This window comes from Leuresthes tenuis, unplaced genomic scaffold, assembly GCF_036924035.1.
Source record: "Leuresthes tenuis unplaced genomic scaffold, fLeuTen1.0.hap1 SCAF_6, whole genome shotgun sequence".
NCBI lineage: Eukaryota > Metazoa > Chordata > Actinopteri > Atheriniformes > Atherinopsidae > Leuresthes > Leuresthes tenuis.
The window spans coordinates 17,332,878-17,355,977 of NW_027325360.1; the positions used below are offsets into that span (position 1 = coordinate 17,332,878).

The 23,100-nt window shown below is 42.2% G+C and overlaps 5 protein-coding genes across 8 annotated transcripts; 1 reads left to right on the plus strand and 4 right to left on the minus strand.

Annotated features, from left to right (window-relative positions):
• Positions 1 to 1,285: 1,285 nt before the first annotated feature.
• spaw (southpaw) lies at positions 1,286 to 3,020 on the minus strand. The gene is made up of 3 exons (XM_072387920.1): positions 2,732 to 3,020; positions 1,548 to 2,362; positions 1,286 to 1,438 (listed from the first exon to the last, which is right to left on the minus strand). Exons 1-3 carry the CDS (start codon positions 3,018 to 3,020, stop codon positions 1,286 to 1,288), a joined length of 1,257 nt encoding a protein of 418 aa, XP_072244021.1.
• Positions 3,021 to 3,390: 370 nt separating this feature from the next.
• dguok (deoxyguanosine kinase) lies at positions 3,391 to 6,071 on the minus strand. The gene is made up of 7 exons (XM_072387921.1): positions 5,467 to 6,071; positions 5,259 to 5,368; positions 4,943 to 5,142; positions 4,624 to 4,771; positions 4,421 to 4,536; positions 4,015 to 4,114; positions 3,391 to 3,839 (listed from the first exon to the last, which is right to left on the minus strand). The coding sequence occupies exons 1-7, from the start codon at positions 5,741 to 5,743 to the stop codon at positions 3,813 to 3,815; spliced, it is 978 nt and encodes a 325-aa protein (XP_072244022.1). The 5' UTR covers positions 5,744 to 6,071; the 3' UTR covers positions 3,391 to 3,812.
• Positions 6,072 to 7,343: 1,272 nt separating this feature from the next.
• tcn2 (transcobalamin II) lies at positions 7,344 to 10,710 on the minus strand. 3 transcript variants are annotated; one of them, XM_072387923.1, is made up of 10 exons: positions 10,556 to 10,710; positions 10,284 to 10,351; positions 9,612 to 9,801; positions 9,320 to 9,489; positions 8,792 to 8,944; positions 8,259 to 8,431; positions 7,990 to 8,164; positions 7,723 to 7,903; positions 7,524 to 7,642; positions 7,344 to 7,433 (listed from the first exon to the last, which is right to left on the minus strand). In XM_072387923.1, the coding sequence occupies exons 2-10, from the start codon at positions 10,339 to 10,341 to the stop codon at positions 7,372 to 7,374; spliced, it is 1,281 nt and encodes a 426-aa protein (XP_072244024.1). In that variant the 5' UTR covers positions 10,342 to 10,351; positions 10,556 to 10,710; the 3' UTR covers positions 7,344 to 7,371. The 3 variants fall into 3 exon arrangements, with proteins under 3 accessions (XP_072244024.1, XP_072244025.1, XP_072244023.1); XM_072387924.1 differs by having other exon boundaries at positions 10,536 to 10,710; XM_072387922.1 differs by having other exon boundaries at positions 10,284 to 10,379; positions 10,556 to 10,709.
• A 359-nt stretch (positions 10,711 to 11,069) lies between these two features.
• On the plus strand, positions 11,070 to 16,247 carry ccdc117 (coiled-coil domain containing 117). 2 transcript variants are annotated; one of them, XM_072387926.1, is made up of 6 exons: positions 11,071 to 11,346; positions 11,607 to 11,804; positions 11,942 to 11,992; positions 12,077 to 12,343; positions 13,916 to 14,062; positions 15,423 to 16,247. In XM_072387926.1, the coding sequence occupies exons 2-6, from the start codon at positions 11,662 to 11,664 to the stop codon at positions 15,664 to 15,666; spliced, it is 852 nt and encodes a 283-aa protein (XP_072244027.1). In that variant the 5' UTR covers positions 11,071 to 11,346; positions 11,607 to 11,661; the 3' UTR covers positions 15,667 to 16,247. The 2 variants fall into 2 exon arrangements, with proteins under 2 accessions (XP_072244028.1, XP_072244027.1); XM_072387927.1 differs by having other exon boundaries at positions 11,070 to 11,804; positions 11,945 to 11,992.
• Positions 16,248 to 16,270: 23 nt separating this feature from the next.
• On the minus strand, positions 16,271 to 22,542 carry LOC140309872 (uncharacterized). The gene is made up of 20 exons (XM_072387925.1): positions 22,468 to 22,542; positions 22,203 to 22,344; positions 21,979 to 22,071; positions 21,776 to 21,888; positions 21,544 to 21,670; positions 21,331 to 21,450; positions 20,662 to 20,775; positions 19,990 to 20,220; positions 19,747 to 19,842; positions 19,456 to 19,557; positions 19,205 to 19,375; positions 19,037 to 19,111; positions 18,738 to 18,952; positions 18,514 to 18,640; positions 18,355 to 18,438; positions 18,054 to 18,259; positions 17,887 to 17,913; positions 17,608 to 17,665; positions 17,301 to 17,504; positions 16,271 to 17,113 (listed from the first exon to the last, which is right to left on the minus strand). The coding sequence occupies exons 2-20, from the start codon at positions 22,326 to 22,328 to the stop codon at positions 17,054 to 17,056; spliced, it is 2,349 nt and encodes a 782-aa protein (XP_072244026.1). The 5' UTR covers positions 22,329 to 22,344; positions 22,468 to 22,542; the 3' UTR covers positions 16,271 to 17,053.
• Between the last annotated feature and the right edge of the window lie 558 nt (positions 22,543 to 23,100).

Here is a 23,100-nt window from a genome sequence, read left to right on the forward strand (position 1 = left end):
AGGATTTGTAGGCGACAGTGAGGTCATATTATCGTCCATTTGTACCACCAGAGTCAAGGTGCCGCCTTGATTTCATTATCAGTTAAGTGTCAGTCACTGAAATGTGGTCATGATATAACTCGGAAGCATAAACGGTACTTACTGAGTGTAAAAAAGACACAGGGCATCAAAGTTAGCTGAAAAAAATTTGAGGAGGAAATAAGTGCTGGAAGAACAAAAACCCTGAAAGTTCATCAAGAGCTCGGTCTGGTTTAGCCAGGCTGTGTGGATTGGACAGTTTCAGCTGAGCAGTTCCAGTTCACCTTGTCTTCCCTCCACAGTAGCTTCACCCTTCAGGTTCTGAGTCTTTCCATTCCTTCACATTGCTCTGTTTGTTTGTGTCACCTCTGCTTCCTGGGACCCCCCCACCACCCCACCCCAAGATAAACAAATACTACTGTGTTTTTCTCTCCCATTGATCCAGTGTGGTTTTTGTTGCTCCACCCTGCCTGGCTGCCTGTTGATCACAATCCACAAAAGAAGCCTGGTAAAGGACTAATGACATGATGATGTGTGTACTGCAAAGAGCCCAAGATGTGGATTGATGAGGTGAGAAAGGTAAATACACTAAAATGTTAGTAGGTCAGCAGTCAGTAAGGACAAGTGGAATTTAGATGGAGATGAGTATCTATGAGGGGTGAAGAGTTTTGTCCACAGAAAGTATATGTATTCAACTCTTTGTGGTAGCTGTCGCTGAGAGATTTTTTTATAAGTGCTTGTAATAAAATGCAAGTCCTAACTGATGAGATGAACTGCCAACAGTCGTGAAGTTTGAGCAAATGAACACCTTTTGGTTTAGGCTGAAACTTAAATGCTTGTTAATTCAAAGCACTTGATTATTATACCCCTAATTATTATTCTGTCAGATGCCTCTCTGTAAATATTTGTTTTTAAGCTTCTCAAGTTTTACTTGAAGAGTTTTTAATGAAATTCAGCAAACCAAAGTCTCGGCTCAAGAGCTGTTCATTAATAAAACAAAAAATAATAATAAAAAGGCACAAAACGTAGGTCAAAATAGAACATTTTAATATATTTTTCATCATTTATATACAAAAAAATATACATTATATTGTATAAATAGGTCAAACATAACATTTTGCAACAGATATGGATTACAGGGGTGTATCACCCAGTATGGATGATAAAGTGTTAGATTCAGTTCCCCATGACTGTGAACTCTTCGTCTGATATTTTATTATTTAGATTTACATAAAGACAGTGGCAACACAAAGGGGGATGTGGGGCTTCAGTGGCAGCCACACTCCTCAACGATCATTTCCTCATGATGCCGCAGGGTCAAGTCATCGTTCTCGTAGTACAACATGGACAGCGGGCTGAGGCGCACTGGCACACAGGACGGGCAAGACACCCTGTCCGGATGGTGATGTCGCAAAAGGCTCTGAAGGTGATGAGAATAATTCACATGGATGGATCAGCAACTGTGCAAAAACTGAATATTGTTAAAGATGCCAAAAAAAAAAAGACAATAACTCCATCTGTCATCTTACCTGCATGTATGCATGGTTGGTTGGGTGGAAGGAATCATCCAGGGGTATAGGGCACTCTCCTTCACAGCGATAGGCGTTGTAGCGCTTTGGATGCACGATCCACTCATCCCAGCCGATGTGGTCAAAGTCCACCCACATGTCTACCCTTCGACACAGCGGCCCTTGGAATGGTTCCACTACTGGCGGCACAGTAGGTGGAACTCCATCAGCGACCCGCATCCTCTCCATTCGGTTCCTTTTGTGGCGGCGACTTTGACTGTCACTGCTGACTCTGTCCATTGTCACATACTTGGAGTTCTCCACTGTATGCATGAGACTGTATGCTGCATGGGCTTCCTGGGGCAGGTAATGTTTGGAGAAGATGACCATCATGACGCGGTTTGTGGTTGGATGGTGTATTTTTCTTTGTTTTGTTTCAAACTGGTTTAAATGGGACTTGTCATTTGTCTGGCCTTCATCCCCAGCTCCACTTCCCTGGTCTGTCTGAAGCTCTCCTGAGGACTCGTGGCTCAACACTTCATTTCCCTGATACAGCCAGTATTTCAAAAGCGCAGACACATTGAATACCTTCCAGGAGGACTTTGTGTTGCTCGCTGTGGTGCTAAAACTCCCCAAGAAAACATCCTCCTTCTGGCACGACGTGCTGTCCAGGTCGCAGCTCTGCTTCTGGGAGTGATATAAATCCACTATGGCGTGCTTTGAGGCAGAGAAAGCAGGTAGTCTGATCTGAAGCTCTGCCAGCTGGATAAGCTCACTAGTAGAGATGGATGACAAGTCAAATGTGACCATCCATCGTTCCCCCACTTGATGGCAACCTAAAAGTGAGACATGAGAGAGAAGTCAAAGCCTGACACGGCAGTCTACATGAATGTGGAACGACCAGACCACTGGACAAATGTCAAAACACTGGAGTGAGAGGGTGAACAGGACAGGATGTGTATTGGACCCCCCTGTGCAAGGCCGTCTCAGGGCCAATATACAACCACCCCACATAAAACAGAGCAAACCTTTAAAGTTGAATAAGCATTTTGACACTTGCTGGGTTGTAAAAAGAGTGGGTCTGATAGCACAGATCATGCTCCAACCCAAGAGCTGCTGGAGGACAGAGGACAAACCGAGACAGTCTGTACAGAGCAGGGCCGCATATAGAAGGTGTAAAAAGCATTATATCAATGTTTACTTACCTTTTGCCGTCAGACTTAGGACGGAATCAAAGTTGTGCGCTGATGGGTCATCACTTTGTGTAGTAATGGTGTTGACAGCTAGCGAAGAGAAGGAATCGGAGGTCTTGAATGAGCGGTACAGCTGCATCATGTACTGAGGGTATCTGCTGCGATGACTGGTTGACAGATTTCGGTGTGCTAAACTGCTCTCCTGCTGTGTGTGAAATCTGCGGGTCCGAGCAGAGAAAACAGCCCCAAAAGAGCAGAGGGAGAGTGTACAGAGAACCGCGGAGAGGACTCTGGCTTCCATTTGAACTAACACTCACAAAGATCTCCGTCCTGCCTTCCTCCAGCTGCTCTCAGGCTGAAATGATGTTGTGTGGAGACCAAGCTCCAGACAGGCCTTTTATAGTCAACAGCTGCCCTTTGATGACCCCTGACCACACCAGACATCTTAACAGTCCCTCTGATCATCAGAGCACATCAGAGGGCCAGAAACTAGAGAACTTTTAGCCAAGGTCATTGTCCCGTCAAACTAACCGACCTTTAATATTCAATCTGAGACTTAATCCTTTTGAAATGTAAAAATCCAGTGAAAGAATTCAAACTTTAATACTTTCACAGCCATTGGCACTTTTTTTATTTCCAAACACAAATACAACAAATGTGTTCAAAGTGCTCACAATAAATGAACAAGTCATCTGGAAATTTTAAAAACAGATTTTTATTGACCAACAAGATGCAACAAATGCCTGTTGTTACAGAAAACAGCGAATCTCATTTTCAGTTCTTCATAGTACATATTTAGTTTATTACTTCCAGAAGGTTTAAACCACCTGACTCATGTGCATTCAAGTCACTCATACATATAAATAGTTCTGAATTAGTAACTTAGTACAGAATAACGCAGTGTTGAAAAACAAAAGGCTAAACTAAACTTAACTTGTGCGCATCCTGTAACGTGGTCCTGTAGACTGTAGCTTCTGAAAAAGATACATCTATTTCTTATTTTTGTACATTTGCTTCACTTTGTTTGAGAGGCTCAGATGTATTTAAATGTCCCTTGTTTCCCTGCCGTTGATGGCTGCTGACCACCATCATCTCATAGAGCATTAAAGAAGCTCTTCACCTGTGTGTGAAAAGGTACTTTAGGATCACAGTGAACAAGAACAATGAACACCACATCGCATTACAAAAATGTGCCAGTGGTATCAGATCACAGACATTAGAACAGGGCCCCCATGTGGCTCACTATGGTAACTGCAGCCATTAACTCAACAAGCCACTGATTCAGATGGACATACCTTTGTAACAAAGTGCTCCCGCACCTCTGGATCCATCAGGAACTCCACACTGGCATCAAGTTGTAAGACAGGTATGTTTTTCAACCTCTCAAAATGCATCCTGGAAAGAGAGAGGGGCCAAATTGTATCAGACATGTTATAAGATTAACAACCTAGAAGACCACACACTGCTGTTTATCGTCTGTTCACGGCCAGCAGCAGACAGCTGTGAGGGAAGCTATTTTAAATGATGATGGACAAATCTGAGAGGAGCGTGAAACTCTGGTGCCACACATCTCAGTTCATATGACTCATTTGAGCAAATCATAAACATACCAGCATTTAATGTAGTTTGCTCTAATTGTGCAACAAGCCTTATGTGCAAAGAGGAAGGAAAATGTAGACGTGTGAACTCATTCTCACTCACTCAGTGCTTTTCTCCACCAGCCACCTCTCATGCTGAACATGCAGCTTTTCCAGATAGTCCAGTTGCACTTCCCCCTCCTCTGACCGCCCCCGACGCTTCAGACGCTCCATACACTTCTGAGAGGCACGCAAAATTGTTAGTGAGACACCTGCAAAGGGTTGATAATTGAACTGAGAGCTGCACATTGTAATTTAGGACCCCACCTCGGGTGAGGCTCTGAGGTAAATGATGCCCTCCAGCTCCACCTGGTGTCCAAACTGCTCCACCAGAAGGGAATGCCAGTCCTGGTAGACCGCCCACTCTGTGGCATTGATGCAGCCCAGCTCAAACATGTTCAAAGCAAAGATGTATCTGAAAGAAACACATTAAAGTTAAGTTTTATGGCAGCATGTCTCACAAGTATGTCTCACATTAATTTGATCTACAATACTACGTAATACCATCTATGTCTCCTGATCTATGTCTGGTTTTGATGACGTAGACATAAAAAGCAGTGAATATTGGCTGCCCAAAGTCACTCACCGGTCACTGTAGACTGAGCGCTCATAAACCTGGACAGGTGTTCCCTCAGAGTTGAGCAGGCGAGCAGGAGGGGGCTGCAGCTGTGTTCTGAGGCGGCTCATACAGGAATATGTCTGGAATGTGTATGACCAGCGCTGAGGATCCTGGTACATCATCTGCAAAAGGTTGCTGGCAGTGGACTGGGGGGGTGCATCTGGCATCTGTCAGGGACACAAGCAGGGAGGTGGAGGACATATGTACTACCTTGTCTTTGAATATATCATCTTGCTCAGCAAAACACATTATTTTGGTACGGACAGCTGAAGACTGTGCTCACCTTTGAGGTAGCACTCTCAATGTTCTGCCACTTGCTGACAGGCTCTGCCACCACTTCCCAGTCTGGACAGGCAGACCGCAGGAGTTTTGCAAAGGTAGATTTTCCAACAGCTGTAATACACAGAATATAGTGGAGATGATCACTGCAAACCCTCACAGATCAGCACAACGAGTTTCTTCCACACGTGAAATGTGATAACTGATCTTACCGATGTTTCCCTCGATGGAAACCCTCTTTACCCGAGATGCTACATTCGAGGTTGAACTTGACATGCACCGTGTGCAAGAAAAAGCAGGATTTCCCCCGTTTATTGGCATAGCAATGAGGAAGGCTGTTGTCTGTGGAGTGACGGTGTTTCCAGGTCGCGTGAAGCTGTAAGATGTCCTCTGTGTGCCTGTAAACCTCCTGACTTGTGTAAGACCTATTCGTTGTTTCAGTGATGCAGAACAGCTGAACAGAGCGAGTCGATGGAGCGCAGCCATCATAAAATGTCTTAATGAGCAATCACAAAAGTAGCATTGGATTTATCCACTTGTCACTCGATGCTCTCCAGTGTTATTGAGCTGTTATGACATTACACATTACCACGAGTTGAGTTCGGATAAGCTAGCTCATCCACTTCATGAGGTTGCGTGTGAATGGTCGTTTCAAGACTAAAATGCTGCATTTTCTATATTCACCCAAAATCTTTATTTTGGTTTAATTGATCCTACGACGCCAACATTACCGTGTTGTGTATACAGGCTGGTTGAAAGCACGATTACAGGTCAAATATTGCAACGTGCACACTCGGCAGACGCTATAACTGTAGCGTTAGCAACAGGAAGCACTTCCGGTTCACGTCCTTTCTTTTTGCAATAAAAGCCATGTATTACATTTTAACGAGTCAGTTTAAAAAACAGAGTGGTAAACGACACTTGCGGGAGCTTATATACTTAGTTTAAAGCGACTTCGTGTAAATATATAAATACATGTGTATGTATGAGTTTAAATGCAGCAAAATTTGAGACTGGGACTTGAGAGTTTGCTTGGACAGCCGGAAGTAGTTGGTTCCGCCCCCTGGTTATCCATATAAATAAAGGTCACCCGAGCCGGGAGATTCAAATCTTTCTCATCTTCTTTTTCTTCATAAAAAAGGGGGGGGGGCTGACCTTATCTTTGATAAATGAAAAGTACACTTTTTAAAGATTTTTCAAATAAATTCGCTTTGATGTTGTATGTGGATGAGATAAGATTGTTGGTGCCAATGAGCACTAAAAGGGAGAGAGATTAAAAAAGTGGTCCAATTTTCAACCACCGTCATCCCAAACTAAATAATTAATTAAAACACATTTAAAACAAGCAAATAAAAAAGTGCTAAAGCCCTCAGTTACTTGGACAAAAGTGGAAATGTGACTGCTGCGCAAAATATCACGAAAACTTTCCTATTTCCCCCTCAACTCTTTAGCTTAAGAAAAAACAGTGTTTAATTAATATGAAGAGTTTAACCTGTATAATGTCTAATAAAATGACAGTATAATTTAAAAAAAAACTTGCTTCAGCATCCAACATATAGGCAAGTACAGCATCTTTACATCTCTCACAATCTTATGTTATTGTTTCATAAGGGAGTATCATTTATCAGTCATATTCCACAACAAATGTGCTTTGCAAACATGAAAGAAAGTCTGACTGAACTCAGTTGACATTGCTTTAGATAGCCATCTTAGAAATCTAATCCAATCATTTCGTCAGCTGTCACTTACCTCAGAACATTTGGTCTGTAAATTCTTACTTTAAAAAGTCACCACAAGATTAGAGAAAAATGTTCAAAAGACCATGACAAAGATTTGTGACAAATTTTAATAAAAATTTCACAAAAAAAAAAAGACAGTTCATCCTAAAAAAATGGAACAATTTACATAAAGTTTATCAGAGTAAGAATATTCAGAAAACAGTGGGTTTATGTAGTTCTAAATTACACTTTTATTAAAGCCTCATACCCACACAGGGAAGCCCTTAATACATGATTGCAACGGACAATTTGAGTACAATCACTGGTTAAAACAACAAAGGTTAAAAAAAAACAAACAAGAACTTAAGATCGAAGTGCTCGGAAGTCACTTTTGCATCATCAGTAGCTTGTGTTTTTTATGGTAATCTTTTGGGCCGCCTCAATCTTGAAATCACTGACACCTGTGGAAGCAAACCATTTTGTTGAGTCAACCAAAGTGACATTAAAGCAAGTTTTATTAGTTACACTGCAATAAATGTGCACATCCTCACCCTCAGTGAGTGCAGTGTCATCGGAGGAGAGGTGCCAGTATCTGCGGTCGCTCTGTCTGGCCTGCTCTCCATTCACTGCACTTAAGAAAGGTCCCCAAAGGCTGGACTCCGTCTCAAACCTGCCAAACAGCATCCAAGGTTACTCACTGCAGCGGATTAAGCGGACGCTGAAACACATTGGCTCATTAGATGAACTCACGTGAAGCCAACAGTTTTCCCTTTGAGCAGTTCGAGGGCCTCCAACAGGGAGCTGCCCTTTGGCACGTCCACAGAGTAAAGTACTGTCACTCTGCTGGATGTCACCACTTCCACCGTCACTTTCACTTTGGTCTCACTTGGTAAAATCACCACAGGATCAGTTGACTCCAGCACCAGAGTGTCTGCAGGAGGGTAAACAAAACAGTGACAATACAGAACCAACGGAAATCACAGACACCAAAGAGAACAGAAATCCTGCTGCACATACCATCCTCATTGAGGCACTCCTTGCTTTTAACCGACAAGTAGGATTTCTTGTGGAGAGCGGGCAGTATCTGAGAATTGGCCATGGAGTTGTGGTAGATGTTGCTTCTGAAAGCTGTCCTCATGGCCTCCATGGAGGCAGCATACTCTGCATCCTCACTTCCCATTGCTATTAAGGCCTTGAAAATATCAAATACATGGGTCAAGCTACAAAAAAAAACTGTTCTTTATGTGGAGATAGACACAAGTTGGGGGGGGCAAATAACGCCTTACCTGAACTGCAAGACCTGTGCTAAACTCATTGCCAATGTGACCATCGATCCTACGAGAAACGAGAAGTTTCTGCTTGATCTTGCTGAGAGCTGTGTCAAGTTCAGCTGCGCTGTTCACATAAGAACCGGAGTCCTTCACGCACCGCAGTGCCATTCCAGCCATGGCGTAGGTATCTAGGGAGAGAAGTAGAATAAAGTGTTAGTCTGATACAACCCCCATTAAGCTAGCGACCAATATATTGGTAGCATCCCCATAGCATTGTAATAATCAGCATAGTGGGAAAGCTGAGTTTAAGAGAACAATAAGGGACGGCTTTTGAAAAAGGAACAAAATGAAAAAGGTGGTTGCAGAGCAGAAGCTGACGGCTGTATACCGAGTTGGGTGGCAATATTTTCAAGTAATCATATATAAATAATACATCTGTAAGGATATTTAGTGACAATTTGCACTTATTGATCATAATGGAAATGCACCCTGTTCTGTGTGTTTTTTGCACATCACTTGTTCAACACGTTGAGGCAGGTTTTACTCACCAACACTCTCGGCGTCTCCATGCTGGAAGCGCTCATGTTCTACTGCTTTAATGAGCTTGTGGGTGACATGGTTGTTGACCCTGATGCCGCTCACGCAAAGAGCAAGCACGCCCAGACTGTACTGGTAATAGTTGGTCAAAGGGCGGTGGCTGACTGTGTGAAGCAGAGAAAAAGGAAAAAGAACCAAAATGCATCAAAACGGGACTTCAGTGATGTTTGACAAAACAGGAGGTATCTTAACTTCTTCTTTGCCGTCGTGACTTTCATCCCAGTTTGAATAGGTTAATACTTGCTGTGTTCTTGGAAACTTAAAAATAAATCATGAATTTTTATCTTGTTCAATTTTTTTTCTTTTCTTTTTCTTTTTCCCAAAAACAAATCAGCCTAAGTTGTTCGAAACGAGATTTTCGCCCTGGTAAAAAAATTAAATAAGTAGACAGCAGTAAACTCTGAACTCATGCTGCAGTACAGTGAAAACAGGATTCTACAAAGTTTTTATGACAACTGAAAGGTCAAAGGAAATCTTACAGGCAATGTGCTCTTTCTCCTGTTCCATCTGCTTCTTCAGGTGTGTCAGCAGCGTCTCACTCTTGTCGTTGACCATGAAGGTGATGGTGTTCAGGTCATAGCAGGAGGACTTCAAAGCCAGACTGTACAGCGCCAGCATTCCAGTCACCGGCTGGCTGTTGGTGAGTGAGCTGAAAGACACGAGAGTAGAAAGGCCATCATGGGCCAAGATAAACTCATGGGACATTTGCATTTATACAAGAAAACAGAAATAATCACAGAACTATGCAGCTATTTGCAGGCAGAACAATACCTTTGAATGTAAGTGTGTAAATCACTTTTCATTCTATTGAGGTGTTCACCCTCCTTGGCGAGATTGTGGTAATTAGAAAGGCGTAGCGCCAAGTGGACACTAGGATTGGGAAGCCCTTCCTGACTTTCCAAAGAGCGAAGGAGATCTTTGTTCATTGACAGGAGCAGCTCACGGTTGATTTCTTCAGTGCCTGGATTCAAGTGTTATCAAAGATAAAAAATAAAGATCATTAGACTGAAATTTGACAAGATTTGACTCTCAGCTCTGTCAATGACATCAACAAGAACATTCAAAGCATTGCAAAATGTCAAAAGCTGCATCAGCAGTTGTGATAAAGACCATTCTGACTAACTTACACAGTCTTAATGTTTGTGTTCAATTTCCAAAAATTGTAACATGTATTTTATATTTCATCTTCAGCATTTAAAACTGAGAGCCTCTTAGTTCTTGTAGTTTGTTTTAACTCTATGACATCTGTACACTTTTTGTCACAGAGCAAATAAATTGCAAGAAGCCCTCCAAAGGTAATTGCAAAATCTGTGAAAGTCCAAATTGGTGAGTCAGTAAATTTACCATCTGAGTTGCATCACAATTCTTTCAGACTTTTTTTTCAGACCGAGTTTTAGTTTTACTGATTTGTTAAGTTTCTATGAATTTTTAAAAGGTACTTACCATGTGGTCTGCTGGAGGCAAAAGCCAACAGGCCAGTTATTATGATCAAAGGCAGCATTCTGGATGTACTGGTAAACAAAATGAGCGACAAGGTGCCTAAATGTTAAAATAACAACACATATAAACTTGACAAATCAAAGTAGGCAGGTACACAAAAGAGAGACATTAAATCTGAGATAATTGCTTACTATAGGCGCAGATAATGCGGTAACAGTAAATATTAAAAGATCATCAAATGTCTTTAAATGTCGCCTTCAACGGCAGCTCGTTACCTCGTCAGTGTCCAGCGGGAAGAATCAGAGTGAGTGAGGAAACGAGCGGAGACAACAGATAGCAGTATTTCAGAGTCACATGACTGGTCATTTGAGATGACAAAACAGTGAGAAGCTGAGGGGTGCCTTTAACCACCAGCTAAGTCTCTGAATATAAACAGGAAGTTAAAAAAAAAATTGGCGTGACCTTATCGGGATTGGTTACAGTTGGAATAAGCGTGTCAAAGTACAGCCAATCAGAGGCACAAAAGGGCGGATCGTGTTGCTACCTTTCTTCAAAACTATATTCGCGAGATAAAGTGCGACAGAAAACTGGCACTTTAAGATAATAGCAACAGTTAATGTCTATCCACTCACTACACCTGTTGGTGATCATTTAGACTTTAGATATAAACGAGTGCTTCAACATCAACGATAATTTGATGTCGTTGTGTTTGTTTGGACTGACTACATTACCCACAATCCACTCGTATTATTGAACGTAGCGTACGCACTTTCCAGAACGTTAAAGACTCTTCTAGCGCGACTCCGTTTTTTGACAATAGCTAGCCAGCTGTGGTCTTACCCAGCATACTTTTCTAGTTGTTCACCCCACAGAGAGAGAAAGTCTGAGTGCTATCTCTGCTCGACAGTGACGTTATTGTTGCATTAGGCTAGTGAGGCTTGAGTTTGCAGAACCTCTTTTTACGTGCCAGTGGGTGAGTCGAAAAGGAAACATTGACTTGTGTGGAGGCGTACTAGCAAAACATCTAACTCGACAACAAACAGCAAGGGGCAGTGCAGTTGCACAGGTCGGTCTTTAACGCTCGATGTTTTTTGCTTGATTCGTGCAAAGATATTATTCACTGCAGGCATGAAGTTGTCATTGTGCATTGCAAGATAATATAGCTAGTTTTATCCAAACTATTATGCTAACGGCAAAACGCAACAATGACGCTGTGGCTAGATAGAGATAACAGCCAGTAGGCAGTGTACACTAAGATGTCCGTCATGTTTGTAGCTGAAAATACCTTTATCAGCTTAACTGATTGGTATCAATCTGGTCTTTCAGATCAGCCCCGTTATAGTTCTCTGCCCGCACACCTCTTTACAACGACTGGATCACCATGCACCACCCTGCTACCTCAAGCTGTGAAGTGGGGTTTCTGCCCGCCATGTATTCATTTTCAGGCCCCATAAGCGTGCCTGAATTTGACTTCGGACATCAGAGTACATCTGACCACCTACAGACAGCAACAAGCTCCAACAAGTATGTAACTGATGTGATTATTTTAAAGATGTAATAGAACATCAGAAATAAATAGGCAGTTCTGGAAATGTCCAATCCAAGTGTAGACCTGACGGGCTTTTTGTGTTTGAGCAAATCTGTCTCTTTTTGATCCTCAGCAGTTGGGAGACAAGATGCCACAGAAAGCACAAGAGGAGAATTGATGATGAGTGAGTGATTCACACTAAGACATTAGATTTTGCCTGGTTTATCCTCACAGGATTGTTACAGTGATTGCATTAATGTGTCATCAGGGCATGCAGTGCCAAAAAGAGGAGGTTAATGTCTGAGGCCGAAGTGGACATTTCAGAGACCTCCAGTACTGGACATGACTGGCCTAAAAGAGACAGCAGTCCTGCTCTGTCAGCACAACAAGATGTCCTTGCTCCTCCACAGCCCTTCTCGGTACCTCAGAGCTTTACTGTGCCACAACCCTCCTCTGCCTTACCCCAACCTGAGACTGAGAGCTCCTGCATGGAGATAGAAGCAGCTCAGAGGAAACTGCAGGAGATCGAAGACAGGTATGAAGACACTGTCTTACTACGTGTGAAATTAGACTGTTGATTACTTAGACCCACAACTAGGCATCCTGTACCCTCTTGTTTTCTGGTAAGACAAACAAGGATGGAAAAAAATGCTACGTAGAACATCCCAGACATTAAAGATATTTTGTGTTTAGGGGGTACATATGTGGCATCATCAGAGTGATCAACCCAAACATGTAATATCTGCCTAAGTTGTCAGCTGTTGTTGATTCAGTAAGACGTGAGGTGTACATTTCAAGGCTCAAAAAGGAAAGAACACAACAAAATAGATTTAATTTTTAAACTGTTTTCTCCCCCCGTTGCATTGTACATGCTCAGGACGGGGGATTGGATGGAGGAGAAGTTTCGATGTGATGTTGGCAACTTTTCTTAAATTGGAATGAATACTTTTCCCAAATTTGGATCTGAATGAATTTGATTTTAAAGCATTGAAATATAATTGACTTAAATTTGACTGTGTCCTTGGAGTGCCTTGAGTCAGCATTTGTTGGGATTTGGCACTGTAAGAATAAAAACTGAATTGAGCTGAATTATGAAGGATCATTAGGATTTGCATTTACTCCATTGTAAGTGTGATGAGAGAAGTGTACACTAAATTGCACAGAAAAGCCAGTGAACTACTGTAGTTGGGCAGGGAAATTCTGCTTTAGAATATAGAGGGGTATGGCCTTTTGGATAATTTGTCTGGTGAGGAAGTTTAATATCACCCCCACTTTTTCAGGTTTTATTTAAATGAAACAGTTCAAGGATGTTAAATAATACAAAGGCAGTTTGTCAGTTGCAGCAATGGAAGTGCATTATCCTTTAGAAAAATGTTTCAAACAGTTTGTAGAAGTGCCCTAATTTTTGTTCAATACTTAGAAACGATTTGTACAACGATAGTGTTGGAATAAACTTTGTTGCTCCACCTTATTATGTAATGTTAGGGCTATAGTGCACCGAGAGGTAGCTGTACTGCATGTTGCCATCAGAATACAGAGAAAAGGGCCTATAACCAAGGAAGACAGTCCAGTTTGCCAGTGTTTCATCTTTTAGCAAAACAATGACCCAAAATGTTATTGAAGACTCCAAAAAAGAAGTAGTTGATATGCTTCAGAGGATGAAAGACCAGCAGCTTTTACGTTCGGATCAGATTTTCTTTTAAATCTACCTTGTTTTTCAGTGGGGCAGTTAAACTGACTTTTAAGGTAATTTAATTAACTTTTACTGCTTTACATGTTAAATAAGAAGGGTCTTAAATGGCTGATTTCTGATTCATGTGTACAGTGTTTTGTTTAATATTCTCAGTCATCATTCTACTTCATTACTGTCTTATTAAAACAATGTCATCATGAGGATTTTGCTGCCCTCCAAGGTTTACATTATTAACTTGTTAAAGCAGAGCATGTTAACCAATCTGCCGTCGCTGAAAATGATTTCATTGAGGTTTTGGCAACATTCTGATGGGAAAATCAGCTTCTCAGCAGCCATGTGGATGTCAGGATGCAGATTTGACACAGTTTGCCTTGTATTGTTTTGAATGGGTATTGTGATGTTGATGCACCATAGAATAACACTTGAAGATGACGATGAGGATGAAGATCTGGATGTCGAGCCAGCTCAGAGACGGCCGGTGCTGGTCATTTCGGACAGTTTGAAGGAGGGTCTGCAGCGCGGCATCAGTGACATCCTCCCTCACACCGTGACCCAGTCTGTGTACGTGCTCTTTATTGTGTTAATCTAACATTTTGATCGTGAATTAACAAGTCAAGGTTATGAGCAACTCTGAAATGAAGCATCAATTCAATTAATTTAATTTCAGTTTTATTTATATAGTTAAATACAACAAATGTCATCTCAAGGCAGTTCAATAATACAGTCCACTTCAAGACAATTGGAATTCAATTAATTGGAATCATAATCCAATCAAATCCAGTTGATTCAATTCAAAATTAGTCCAATTCATACACACAGAGCCAATTCAAAAACATTTTCCTACCTAAGGAAACCAACAGATTGCACCAAAACTTCTCTTCGGTCCAATCTCCCGTCCTGAGTGTGCATGAGGCGACTGTGGAGAGGAACGACTCCCTTTTAACAGGGAGAAACCTCTGGCAGAACCAGACTCAGGAAGGGTGGCCATCCGCCTCGACCAGCTGGGGTTTGAGAAGTCAGAAAAGAGGGGGAAAAACTCCAACGTGGCAACGTGAGGAAAGGTGTGACAGATGAGGTCCCCCAGCAGTCTAAGCCAATAGCATTTTAAGCCTAATCTTAAAAGTGGAAAGGGTGTCTTCTTCCCGGACATTTGCTGGCAGCTGGTTCCACAAGAGAGGGGCCTGATAACTGAAGGCTCTGCCTCCCGTTCTACTTTTAGAAACTCTGGGAACAACAAGTAAACCTGCAGTTTGGGAGTGAAGTGCTCTGTTGGGAAAATATCTTACAATGAGATTTTTAAGATATGATGGAGCTCAGTCATTAAGAGCTTTATATGTGAGGAGAATAATCTTAAATTCTATTCAGACTATTTAAGACATGCTTGTAGTCTGACCAACCTATTAGGTTCATAGATAAGTACAGAGTATCATCAGCATAACAATGAAAATGTATGCCATGCTGTCGTAATAATGTTACCTAATGGAAGCATGTACAAAGTAAAAAGAATCGGTCCAAGCACAGAACCCTGAGGAACTCCATGACTTACTCTGGTGTGTGAGGAAGATTCTTCATTTACAAGAACAAACTGAAATATTTCAGATAAATATGACTTTAACCAGCCTTTAATCCAAGTAACATGTCCAGACACAGACACAAGTCTACTATTAGATACTAAGAGGAGATCATTGGTAACTTTCACCGGTGCTGTTTCTGTGCTATGATGCACTCTGAATCCTGACTGGAAACTCTTCAAACAGGTTATTTCTGTGATCACAAAGTTGATCACAAAGTTGAGATGCAACAAAAAAAAAAAAGCATAATTTGAGCAGTTGCTTGTTTTTCTTGTCGAGAAGCTTTGTAGAAGTTATCCCCATCTGGTGGTAGTTTATTGCCTCACTTGTGTCTCTCTCGTACTTTTCAGGAGCCATTCAGGCATGGAGCTGGTGCTGTGGCGTCCTCCAGAAGATCCCTTCTGTCGGAGACTGAAGGGTTCATTACAGAAGCAGCGTAAACAACAGACAGCATGCCGGCAGCACCCAACTCCGTGTCCATCTCCCACCCCTCACAGTCCCCTCAGCCCCTCGAGTCCACCTGCAGACACCGAGTCGCCTCTGTACAGTTTCCCTGTGACCCGCAGCTCCGGAGAGGAGGACATGGAAATGTAGTGGTGCTGTCACTTTAAGCACCATGCCAAAGACTGAACAAGTGACACAACTCAAGCTGGCCCTTTTGGCAGGAGAGGTGGACCTTGAAATACTACTTTACTGTTTTGAGCAGTTCGTGCAACAGTTAATTTTCCACAGTCATTTAATATGTAATAACTTGCCTAATCAAAAAGTTTTCTTCAAGTAAACCTTCAAGGTCTTCACATGTGTGTCCTCCCGCAACTCATTTTGTATAGCTTACAGGTTTAATGTTTGCTTGTAAAATGGGATATTTTGTACATACCGTACAGGACAGGACTCTCTCTCCTTTACTAAAGATGGATTTTCACTTTGAACTACAGGGCATCGTTAACAGAACACTAAAAGCTGTTAACATTTGCTCACAATGTGACTTGTCAAAGTATGTCTTTTGTGACAATCAAGGAATTTGTAAAGGGGTCAAAGAAATGTGTTGGGTTTTTTTTTTGTTTTTTTTTATGATTTGCTTGTATTTTTACATGAACTTTACCAGAATTGCAGACAGCCATGGAGTGTTATAACTTTATATTTTTTTTGTAATAAATGTACATCGTTCGTGCAGAGATTCTGAGTGGCAGTCTTTCTCTGAATGTTTGAAATGTAAATGTGAAAGTAAACCTCCCTTTTTATATGAACATTATGACCACTGGAGCTGGAGCAGCTCAGGAAACGTATGGATCCCGGGATTGTGACCGGTCCTTAGTATGCGCCTATAGTACACGTGCCAATGATTTTTTTATTAATCGACTGTAAAGGTACCCAATGACATGTCGATCCACTGTATGTGGTGCCTCAATTAGAGTGATGTCATTGCTTATACTGAGTTTACTCAAAAGGACGACATGACTGTTAAATAAACCGAAATTACTGATCCAGTCTGATTAAACAGGAGAGTTGACAAATGAAGCTGTCATGTGATTAATAGACCAACTCCCCTCCTCCAGGACATTTTAATGAAATTTCAAAAATACAGTTTAAGTGCAAACAGCATCATTTTATTTGAACTTGCCTCAAATAAGAAAATATCATTGTATTATCCCTCAAGGACTTGTCAGTTTTATGAGGTAATTTGACGTAACTCACATGATCGTCACTCTCCAACGGACATGTCAGCTCATCACTCATTCACAGCTCACTGTACCCACAGGCCATAAAATCTGACTGCCTCAGCATAGAAGAAAAAGTGACCTTGGTGACCGCATTGTATCATTTGTCACTGTGACCTGCTTGTTAATCTGTTATCTTATGCATTTGTAAGCCTAAATGACTCATTTCTGTGGAAACGGAACAGCGTAAAGGAACTGTAGGAAATTTGAAGGACATCGTAATCTCTGGTGTGCACTCATACACAAAGAGTGAGGTATTCGTTTCAGACTGTACCGACCGAGGACTGACTCAGAGTCCCAGCACTGTCTTGACCATGAGAGATCTGTGGAGGAGACATCAGCACTAACTGTTACTAGGCAGACAAACTCAGAGGCAACATTCAGATGTTAATTGTACCATTGCACCATCATAACTGCAGTATACGTGTTGCTCGCTGCTGTAAATGCTGCTAGTGGCCACACTGAAAGTCAGCTGTCAACCATAACCTGCTTTTGAAAGAATGCACTCACTGCTATAGAAGGGGATCCTGACAAATCTGAAGGCTTTGTATCTGGAGGTGGTGGGCTCCCCGTGCAGGCCTGATTTTCTACACGGAGCTGCGTCACTCGGCTCTGGAGGTAGCGTAGAAGCTTAAGTGAAGATACGTCTGAGGGGATGTGGGCAGCAGAATCCACAGCATGAGCGAAGGGAGAGCAAACTGCTGTTTGGGCTTCCTGATGGGAGGAAGATACCAGCAGATATGCTGTTCGTGTGTTTATTAAAAAAGAAAAAACGTTATATGAGCAAGCTTGATGTTAATGCTTACGCAGCGTGTACCTTTGCACCAACCGTCCTGCCTCCTTCAGGCCTAACCTCTCGAGTCTTCGATGCTTTTCTGGAAAACAATCAAACCTGCCTTTGAAAGGTTGTGATAGTCGGTGAATAATTAACATGGCTGTGTGAAGACAGTGTGTGTTCAGATGTATAGTTGCTGTAATGTTCCATCTATAGTCTAAACAAGCCTATCAGCGAGAGTCACAGTGAGATCATGCTCTTGGAAGGACGGACAGCTGGTTAGTATGGAATTTATCATTAACATACACAGAGATGAATTACCTGCCCCTCATCAACTTTGACTTGCACCTGTGGGTACAAAATCACGTACAATTTGAACACAGTACATCAAAATGTTTTCAGGTGTGAGGATCAACACAATTGATATAAATAAAGTGTGGGAAATCGTGTGTCTTAAAGAGTGACATGTTTTATGTTGTTCACGCCACCTTTCCAGTTCAGCAGTCAACTCCTCTTCAAACTTGCGCGCCAGGCGAGCTGCGGTCTGCTCCTTCCACTGAGCCATGCTCCTCTGAACCTGCCTGAGCTCCAGGTCTTTGGCGTTCAGCTGCCTGCGGAGAGACGCAGCCACTCCCACAGCGCCTCTCTCACTCATGTGAGCCCATTTAAAACTGCTCAACTCCTCGATGTGCTCCTGATCAAACGTCATTGGGAAAAAACGTCTCAGTAATGGTTCATTCATGTCTTTTTTTCTGTGATCTGTCCAAGCGTGAGCGTGTGACTTTAAACCTGAATGAGACGCTCCTTTATAGAATTCAAAGCTTGATCTCTCTCCACGTTCAGTTGTTGCCTTTGGATGCTCAGTTCTCGCTCCTGAAAAAAATACAAACTTACAGACATGCATTCATGCATACATTTAATGGGCTGGATACAAAGTCCACATCATACCTTGTCTTTTCTCAGCTGCTCATTGGTTTGTTTCTGTGAATCCAGCTCCTGTTGAAGTTGGCTAATAAAGTGCTTCAACTGCTCTCGTAGTGTCCTGAGGTGTGTGAGAGCCTCGGCTACTGGAAGACTGCGCAGAACAAAGGTAGCAGTAATGGCAATTAAACATCAAAGTATTCATTTCTTTCTGTGGCAGATAAGTGTGTGCATCAGGGCATGAAACGTACCTCTGAGGTAGCTCTCCATCTCTTTGCTCCAATAAGAAGTGCAGCTGCTGGCACTCTGCTCCCAGCTGCTGGGCCCAGTGCCTAAGCTGCTGCTCCATCTCAGCTGTGCAGAGTTTATGGCTGCTCTCCCTTTCTTCTAGCTTCACCCGGAGCCTGTCACTCTCTTCCACTGCCAACCGAACATCCTGCTCGAGCTGCAGCACCGTCCTCAGACTCTGCCGTGACCACACACCAAAAGCGGTAATGCTACATTCCTGCATGTGTCTGCAAATGACTGCTTTTGGGCGGTTTTGCCCCACCTGAGAGCACTGCAGCTCAGCCTGGTGCTCCTCTTTCAGTGATTTGCAACTTTCACGCTCCATCTCCAACACTCTCTTATAACGTACGAGAAAATCATGAAAAAAACAACGAACATATAAACATGTATTCAGTATGATAACCTTACACGTGGTTGTGAGACACCTTACAGTTTTCAGTTCCACCACTTGATGCTGTAGAGCCAGTGATTTATTCTTCTCACTTGTCAGGCTTTCCAAACTCTTTCTGCTCTGCTCCTCCAGTATCCCACAGTGCATCTGCACAGTTTCCACTTTTTCTGCCTCTGACTTCCTCCTCTCCTCCTCTGCTGCGTTATTTACCTGAATGAGATCACAGCAACCAGCCAATGCAATCATGCTGAAAAACCTTGCATACGTTCTGCAGAGGATTATTAAAGTACCTTTTCCAAGGCTTCAGCATGTAACTCCTCTTCACGTTTCTTCGCTTCTGCCTTCTCCCGCTGAAGAAGTTTTCTTAGCTTGATCATTTCTTCTTCTTTTAGCTGCATAATGGGAGAGGATCGGATTTTGTATTCACTGCTGTGTACAGTATTCAGTGCAATAAGGATATGTTGACTCCAGTGGTGCCCATAAGGACAATATAAGCATTTATGGCAGAGCTGTATACTTGTGATAAAACACATCTCCAAACAGTTTACAGTGAGCTACTGGGGTGGTTTCAGCACACAGACCTGAATGGAACTTTGCATGGACTCAATGTGTTGTGTTAGTGACAAAATCTCCTCTTTCAAAGTATTGACTTTCTCCTCTTCAGCTTGCTTATCAATCTGGAATGAGAGAAAAAACAGGTTTGACCTCATGGATTTTCAACTCATGAGCTAACAGCTCATGTGTCTCGCTAATGAAAGACAGAGTAACTGTAACAGTGGTAAGAAAAAAAAAATCTTGCAGAATAAGAGAGCCTGAACTCTCACCATCAGTGTGTGGGCTTGGTCCTGGGCCTCCTTCAGCTCTTTGCAGTGCTGGGTTTTCAGGTGTTCTAGCTCCCTCTTCAGTCCATCTCTTTCTTTTTGCAGCGTCCCACAGTGTTCCTGTAAATCTGTCACCTGCAGCTCTTTCTGGGCCAACATTGCATTCAGCTTGTCTGTCCTGATCTTACATTCTCCCAGTTCACGCTGTAGCTTGCTCTCTTGAAGCTGAAGCGCCTAACCGTAAGACAGCAGAAGAAACACTTGATCAAAAACAGTTCGGACGCTGTGAAATATGAACGAAAATAGAAACTAAATATTCCTAAATGATTGAATCCCTCTATCAGTTGTAAATAGTACAATACCAAAATATCAAATGTTCAAAATGTTAAAATTCATGGTTTTTTTTTACATTTTGAATTTGATCCTAACATTGTGTTTCAGAATAGCTGGACATAACCAACTGGGTATTAGGAATCTTTCAGAGATAAAGGTGAGAAGGGGCTCACGAGGCTGTGAAATGACTTTTCTGGTGAAAACTTTACATGCAAAGGATTCAACCAGAAATTCAACATCGCCATTGTCTTTGTACTATTTCCAAGTAAATGCTGGTATTGAAATCTTTTTCTGACCACTTTTCTGCTTTTATTCACGTCTCACACAGAACTACAGCTTCACCTCCATCTGCTCCTCTTTCTGCATCTGTTTTCGCTCCAGACAAGCACATCTGTTTCTCAGTGAGCTCTCTGCCTCTGTGGACCGGTGAAGCTCATCACGAGTCTCCTCCAACTTCTGTTCAGAGGTCACATGGCAACAAATCCAGAGACATTTAAAAAAAATGACATCAAACCAACAGGGCTGTTGTTCAAACTTTGAGAGTTGAGTGTGAAGAAAGCTATAATTATTTGGTAACTCCATGCTAGTTTATCTAATGTTTCCACAAACATGAGAAAGACATTAGATTTTAAAGTGTAAGAAAGTAATAACAACCAGAGATATTTAAGATTCGTTGTTTTGGCGTAAAATTGTTATGAATTTGGTTACTATAAAGCGATCAGGAACAACTCTTTAGTTGCAATGTTCCATAGCTATTAATTTCAACCTCATCGATAAAATTATGACAAATAGCCTCTGAGGTCCAAACTTAATTAGTTCATTAAAAAAAAGTATCATATAATACAGAAATACACATGCTCTGAACTTATTAGAAGTTTTCACAATAATCTTTCAAGAAAATCCGAACATGAATTGTGTTAGGTGAGGTGACACGGACCGAGCAGCCTAGTAAACATTGTATGGATTATCATTCAGTTATTAATCGTTTCGAAAGAGGCTTTCATACTTTACCTCTTGCAGGGAGTCGATCTTTTCTCTTGCACGTCGCTGCTCAGCAAAAAGTTCTGTTTTGGCACAATCCCACTGTCGTTCCATCTCCTCATGCTCCAGCACCGACACGATGACACCGCCCTGTTGGTGGAGAAACAAAAGGTGGTTGGAAAAAAATTCTGGATCAAAACTAAAAATGACGAGAGACATATTGCTGAAGCTGGCTTTCCGTACCCTGTTCATGCAGGATCCATCTTGAAGATCCCGGTTATGCCGAAACAAAAGTGCAAGGTCTCCTTCGATATCTCTAACTTTGAGGAGACACGACTCTTTCTGCCTCTGCAGCTTCTGCAGCTGGCAGCTACAACATATATAAAAATGTCTTATTATCTAAGAGCCCTCACTTTTACACAGAAAAGGATTACGGTGATGCATGTGAGACAAATAGCAGGAGCTGATTCTGCACCTGACAGACTCCCTCTCAACCCTGCTGTCTCTCAGAAATGACTCCAAAGTGCTCCTCTCCTTCTCCATCTGTGCGATCTCTGCAGCCAGTCGCTCCGCTTGCTGCATAGCATGCTGGGAAAGATAAAGCATCAGCTGTGGTAATTAGTGAGACCACAAAACACAGTTTTCCTATCGCCTCCGGGAATGCAGATGCAACTTTACCTTTTTCTTCTGTCGGAGTTCAGAAAGGCAGAGCTTGGCGTCTTTTAACTGAGTCCTCCTCAACCGTAGTGTCTCCTCCTCTTTCTCACATTTCTAAATCAAACACGAGTGAGCTCAGCAACATATCACATATGTATAAAGAAGGTTTAACAGCACATAAATGAAAGGGTTTCTTCCATTGAAAAAACAACAATATAGATATACACAGAGAGGTTCATTCTTACTCGTTGTAGGTTAAAAAGTCGCTCTTTCATCTTAGTCATATCTGACTGCATCTTCTCTGATGTCCCCACAGTGCGGGACGTCCCGCTCCAGTGGTTCACTTCTTCATCAGTGTCCTGATCATCCATCGGACAACACACTGGTCTTGGATATACATAAATCCCCATTGAGGAAGTCCCGTAACTTTTCCCAAAACATTTTTGAAATGTTCTTTTATTAAGAACTGAAATGCGTGCATAGTAAGTTTAAAAGAGTTCCTCCTTTTACCTGCAAGTTTCTCCCCTGTTACGCGGCGCTTTACAGTCAGAGACATCTCTGTTTTGTGAATGTCCATAAAAGGGACTCCTCACTTTGTAATCAAAGACAAACACAATTCAATGACGTGTACAGAGCAAGGTGGTTGTTTTCCAAACTGTACTTAAAGGGGAACTCTGGTATTTTTAAACCTAGACCTTATTTCTGGCATGAAATACGTTTATCTACTCACCGAGAACAGTTTGGTGAAAGTTGGCGTCTTTCAGAAGATGGACGACAACGATGGACATCCTTACCGGAGTGAATGAGCTGTGATCGGGTAATCGATGACGTCATCCCAGTAGACGAGTGTGTAGAAACTCGAGGAATCTAAATATCTACACATTCGAGTGTGCGGATCTCGAGGAATCTAAATATCTTTCGAAGGACGCCGACTTTCACCAAACTGTTCTCGGTGAGTAGATAAACGTTTTCATGCCAGAAATAAAGGTCTTGGTTTAAAAATACCGGAGTTCCCCTTTAAAATATGTACATGGCTAGGTCTTGCTTTACCTGATGTAGACTGAGGTTCACTCTCTTCCCGTGTGGGTGTGTCATAGTCATTCAGTCGTGTGACTGACTGAATGAAGGAGCGCCATCCTTGTG